The sequence below is a fragment of the Myotis brandtii genome, unplaced genomic scaffold, assembly GCF_000412655.1.
Source record: "Myotis brandtii unplaced genomic scaffold, ASM41265v1 scaffold112, whole genome shotgun sequence".
Taxonomy (NCBI): domain Eukaryota; kingdom Metazoa; phylum Chordata; class Mammalia; order Chiroptera; family Vespertilionidae; genus Myotis; species Myotis brandtii.
This window is the reverse complement of record NW_005353838.1, coordinates 8,498,114-8,504,187: the sequence shown is the minus strand read 5'-3', so window position 1 is coordinate 8,504,187 and position 6,074 is coordinate 8,498,114. Positions and strand designations below refer to the sequence as shown.

Genomic DNA, 6,074 nt, shown 5'->3' with positions numbered 1-6,074 from the left:
GGCCTGCGCTCCGGGGACTGGCCCGCTGGCGAGTGCAGGATGCCCTTGGCCTTCTGGTCCTTCTTGTACTTCATGCGCCGGTTCTGGAACCAGATCTTGATTTGGCGCTCGGTGAGGTTCAGCAGGTTGGCCATCTCCACGCGGCGTGGCCGGCACAAGTAGCGGTTGAAGTGGAATTCCTTCTCCAACTCCACCAGCTGCGCACTCGTGTACGCGGTGCGCACCCGCTTGGACGCTGGGCCCGGCGGGCTCTTGTCCTCGCAGCTCTCTCCTGGGCAGGGAGGGAGAGAGGGGGGACGCTGAGAGGGAGAGGTGGGGGCACCCAGGGCTGCAAAGAAGTGCTTCCCTGGTTCCCTCCTCTTCCCCCCACTTTAATCCTGGCTGGATTGGGGAGGGGCGTTTGAGAGGTGAGATTCTAAGGAGGAACTCACTGCCCCTGGCCTACCAATCAGTCGCACCTGAAACACCCATCTGCCGGCTGAGGTTTGATTCCCTCTGCCCAACCCCTCCCCGCCAGCCTAGTCCATCATCTGGTCCCAAAGGCCTTGGAGGAGTTTAATGGGAGACTAGTAGCAGCTGGTAAGGCCTCCCCTCTGCCAAAGAGGGGCCAGACTTCTTTGAACACTACCCTCTGCTAAGGGGTGTGGGGGAGGGAACAGCCCCAGCCTGCCTTGCTCAGGGTCTGCCTCTTGGGCAAAGCACCCAGGAAGCATGGACTGAGGGTGGAGATCTTAGCACCTCACTCCAGCCCAGCCGCACCCAAATGCAGGGAGGTGATAAACCATAAAAATACTGCCCCAGGTTTTAGGGGACCCAACACCAGGCTGGGAGCATTTTTAGTATCGCAGTGCTAGGACCAGCAGCCTCAACACTGTTTTCCACCACCCTTGCCACCTCTCAGCAGCTTGTCCACTCCCTCACTGGGAAGACAAATGGATTTCTCCTGGGAGGGAGGGCCTTCTCAGGCAGCTGGGAAGGAGGGGCGGGAGAAGGAGCTTAGGGCTGGAAGATACTTTTCCCTCAGCAGCAGCAGTCCCAGAGAGCAGCAGGCAAACCAGAGACCTGGTGTGCTAACAAGCTAGCTGCATTCCGGGCTTCACACTGACCCTGAATGGATAAGCAAGTTCACCTACTCTGAAGATAAGCCACATCAGAGAATACAAGGCCAAACAATTTCAGGAACCAAACCAGCTGAGAAGAGAGAGGAAGCAGGCCTCAGAGCTCCTGTCCCTGCCCATCTTCTTCCACACACCCTGATGGGCCTGCAGAAGAGCTTCTCTACTTGAGGGTCTCCCTTTCCAGGGAGAGGAACACAACCGGAGGCTACTCCTGTTTCAGAGCATATCCTCTTGGGGTGGGGGTTGGGGGGTCTGGCCTGTGGGCCTGGCTGTATAAGGCCCACGAAATCGAAATCATTTGGTCTGGCCCTGCCAAGGCATGTGGGGTGAGTTAATTAAATGTTTGACCAAATATAGCAGGCTAATTTTTAAGTTGATAATTTTGTATGGCTTGAGAATGATGTTATAAATATACAAATGGTGCTTAGCAGAAAAAGGGTTCCCCACCCCTGCCCTAGGATATGCTCCTCCCTATATTATAGATTTGCTGGGATGGGGAGAATTGGACAGAGGTGGGCCAAATAGATCCCTTGGTTATGCTTTGGAGGCCCTGGTTAGATTCAAGTGCACCACTTTGTTATTTTATGGTCTTGGGCAAGTCACTTATCATCTCTAATAGTTTCCTTACCTATAAAATGGGAATATTATCATATACCTGCCTCAGAGGGTTCTTTGAAAAATTAAATAAGAGAATGCTTGTAAAGCACTTAGCATGTTCTTAAACATAGCACTCCACAGACTTTAGTTCTTATTAATTTAAGAGACTGGGATTCATGTGATAGGGACTACATAACATCCTTAACCAAGTTTTGAAGGGCTATTGGATGGAAAAACGGAGCTGAGTTATGACCAGCAGCCTAGGAAAGCAGATATTAGGTCAGTAGAAAGAGTGTCTATTAAGAACTATGAAATTTGCCCAGCCATGCCACCAACAGCCTGAAATGGAAGGGAGCCCCTGTCACTGTAAGGGTATAACCCCCAATCAGGGACACTATAAAGAAGGGACATTTCTGTGTCAGTAGGAGGTTAGCGATATGGCCTCCCAGGTTGCACCTCCAGCCCTGAGTCTCTTGGTTCCTAGGAGAGCTAGCTTCTTGGGGTCAGTGTGGAGGGGATGTAGCCCAGGGGTAAGCTCCCTCGAAGAGCTACCTGCAGTGGTACAGCTGTTCTTCTGCTTGGAGTTCTGTCGGGACTCTTTCATCCAAGGGAAGATCTGCTTGCTGATGGTGGCTGAAGAGCCAGAAGCATTGGGCCCACCCTTGACCTTCTTGGCAGGCACTCCACCTCCAGGATTGGTGGGCGAGGAAGGTGGCAGGGTTGGTGGTGGAGGAGGGGGCTGTGGTGGCTGCTGCTCTGAGTTCAGACCAGGAGGCTGGCTGCTACCCCCACCCTGGCTGTTCCCAGTGCCAGGCCGCATGCAGCTGCCATTGAGTTCAGCCGCCTTGTGGGCTGGCGCTCGCAGAGGTGCAGAGCTCTGGATGGAGCAGGCAGAACCTGGGTATTCAGTGTCCAGAGAGTTGGTAGCAGTAGGGGGTGGAAAAGGCTGATGGGGCGCACTGTAGCCATATGTGTCAGTGGCTTTGCTGTAGCCATAGCCTCCAAAGAGTCCTGGGTTTTCATAGTAAGCAGCCTTCTGCATCGTGCACTCCGGAAGCTCCAGGGCCTGCTGACCCTGCTCAAATAACATTGACCACCACTGTCTCCTTCACTGCCACCTCCGATGTCTGCCAAGTCCTGAGAGAACTGGGGCAGCCCCAGGTTCCAGGTGACCTGCAGAGAAGAAAAGTGAGAGGCCCAGCAGCTCTGTCATTGGCAAGACCAATCAATATAGAGGTACTAGTTTAGGCTCTCTGCTTCTCACCCACTTAAAAGTGGGGGATTTGGAATTTTATGAAGTTCAACTTATATGAACCTTTGGAAAAGTAAGAAGGAATTTCTCATAAACATATGAAATGATTCCTTCTCTCTAGCTACGTCTAAGGGAAGGGGCTTTTCTTTCTTTTTCTTTTTTTTCAGATACAACTTTCCTCCTGAAAGAGTATCAATTTAGCATTTGAAACTGCATGGAAAAGCACTTGTGGCCTCATACATTTTAATAGCTGATTCTCCCACTTGACTTTGAGCTTCTTGTAGGCAGGGACTATATATATGGCTAATATCTAGCCCAGTGCCCCACATGTAGTAAGTGCAATAAATGCTTGTTGAATGACTGACTGAATGGATCAATCAACCACAGAGCCATCTCAGGGTTTTGATGGGCAAAAGAAAGCCATATAACAGACAGAGCTCTCAAAAAAAGTATCTCTCCCACCTGGTTTCAAAATCACAGCATCCTTCATGAAGACCCAGATAGTCCACTTTCCGGTGACAGGGTGAAAATCAGCCCAGTTAGCTCTGTGGTCAGCACTGTGAAATCCACTAGGAAATAAAAACCAAGAAGAGGACTTAAAGACTCCCAGACTTACTTTTAGGCTAGAAAATGTTTCTTTTTTTTTTCATCTACATTTTTTTTAGACTCTTAACTTGGTTTTCTGCTACTTTTAAATGGATACCACTGAAAATGGGTGAAGAGATTTAGAATTTGAAATGCATGGAGCACAGGTGACTAGTACATGCTTTATATTATTACTATCATTTTTATCCTGCATCTATTGTATAGATATTATTATAGACCTCTGCTCTGGATCATCCATTCTACCACCACCACCCAACTCACAACCAGTGAGAGAGCCTCTTTTGGCATGATGAATGGACCCAGAATTAGAAGAAGGGAAAAACTAAGAAAAATTCTACCCCTTTTGTGTCTTCTGACTCTTGATGGGGGTTTCCCTTCTCACCCATCCACCCCTTCTCCTGAAAGGCTCCTAAGGAGTTAAAGTATAACTAATACCATTCAACCACTTTTGTCTGCTCCATAAAGGAAACTCATAGGTCAGCTCCCTGGTCTTACCTCTTGATCTCTTCTTTCAGGCAACTTTCCTACCCCACAACTCCCTGGCTTACATCATGGTCACCATGATGGACCATATTATCTAGACAACTTATGTGGCCTACTTACTAGTACCAAAATTGCTCCTCTGGTCATTCATCTCCCCTCCACTTTCACCAAAAAGCTAGCCTGATTTTTAAAAAAATATTCATACCCTTCATTTGGTAGTATTATTGCCCATTTTTGTTTTAAAATATAAGTGAATATACCATTTATCTTGATAAAAGACAGGCCCTTCTCAATGGGACAATAGAATACTAGGATGTTATGTCTTAGGAATTGTTTCTATTATTGTTATTAAATGTATGCAATTAGGATATCTATCCAACAAAGATGGTCTTAATCTTTCTTTCAGTTCATTTTCTATATCATCCTCTGACTCTTAAAGTTACTGAATACCAAGTAGACAGCTACCTCCTCATCCTGTGACTAATATTTACATGTGTGTACGCCCAGGCAAAAGTGCCAGGTACTCTGGGTTTCCTTAAGTTTTGGTACTTCCCTGGGATCCTGCTTCCAGTCTTAAACTTTGGGCCCTCTGGATGTCAAAATGGTCACATTTGACACTGAGACCACCAGAATCACTGCTGCTTCTGTCCTTCCACTTACAACTGTGGAAGCAAAACATCCCCCTCTTGCCTCCTACGTTGACCAAGTTTATCTTGCTAGGTGGACCAGTCATACTAAACCGCTTCTTTAAGAACTGACCAGGTCTTCGAAACAGATGGCTTTACATATATACTCCTATGGCATATTCCTAGAAAACACTCTGTGTACAGACGTCAAAAGTGCAAATACTGGGCAGCTTCATGAGTAACCACAGAGTCTGTTCTCTGTTTTCATTGTATTAAGGAATTTCAAGGCCCACACAATGATGATTGGCCACCCTAAGGTCCATTTCCCCCAGAAGCTAGGGCAGCAGGCTTCTCATAAATGGGAAGGACTTACCCCTCCCACCACCACCACCAAAAAGTATGTAGTCCCCTCCTAAAACAGAACCTGAGAATATTGTTACAAAACTGTTAAAAAAAAAAAAAAAGCTTATTTCTTTCCAGAAATCCCTGCTCCTTGTGAACTCTGCTTGAACCTAAAAAGCAGGAATGGGTCATAAATCACTTGGACAATGGTCAACTGTTCAGTGGCTCATCTTTTCGATCCCCCCCCCCCCTTTTTTTTTTTCTTTAAGGCTTTCTTTTCTCGCCCTTTGGTATCTCTGCTCATTTGGGCTCCAGGACCCAAATGCCTTGGGGTGAAGACAAGCCCTGTAGGGGGAGGGGCAGTCTTCCAAGTCCTCAGCTGCCCTTTCCTCTCACTCCTCCTCCCCTTCAGCCCCAGGACCAGGGAACCAGGCCGGGCAGCCTCCCCAGAACCCTGCCTGCGCCATCCTCGGCCCCTCCGGGGAAAGGAGCGCCAAATGGGGGTCTGGCTTGTCCTTTCTCGAGGTCCCAGGGAATTGCCCAACTTAGTCCAGAGGCCCAACCACAGGCGGGGCTCCCGGGTCCCCAGCGGGAAGGACAGCAGCCTCTGAGCGCCCACCACCGCTCCCCAGGCCGGGCTGCTTTGTCCCGCCGCACCCACCGCGCCTCCGAAACAGCTGAATCCAGATACTTGCTCACTGCACTTAATTCTGCCCGAGATCAATACCTAATATGATACCGAATAAATAAAAGGCGCTCACAGCGGCCAGGGGACGGGGTTATTAAGCAGCTGGAGCTCTCACGGTGCATATCAATGCACCTGTCATTGTGGTTTGTAACAAAATTTATGACTGCGAGCGCGGCGGCAGTAAACGCTTCAGTAAGGAAAGAAAAGAAAAACACTTCCCCAGGCCCGGCACTTTTCAGAAGTGGAAAACAGTCTCCGCGTAGGAGGAAGCGCAGCAAAAGAATGCCCTACTCCGCACTTTTCCCGGGCCCGCGCCCCGGAGCAGGGCGATTATATAAAGTGGCCGGTGCCGCCTCTCCGAG

General features: G+C 49.0%; 1 protein-coding gene across 1 annotated transcript in view; it reads right to left on the bottom strand.

Annotated features, from left to right (window-relative positions):
* HOXD3 (homeobox D3) overlaps window positions 1-6,074 on the bottom strand; it is an 11,701-nt gene that overhangs the window by 671 nt on the left and 4,956 nt on the right. Inside the window, exons 2-4 of the mRNA XM_005857735.2 lie at window positions 3,430-3,536; window positions 2,268-2,888; window positions 4-271 (exon numbers count right to left, since the gene is read on the bottom strand). Of these exons, the coding sequence (XP_005857797.1) occupies window positions 4-271; window positions 2,268-2,805 (806 nt within the window). The 5' untranslated portion in view covers window positions 2,806-2,888; window positions 3,430-3,536. The remainder of the gene's footprint in view (window positions 1-3; window positions 272-2,267; window positions 2,889-3,429; window positions 3,537-6,074) is intronic.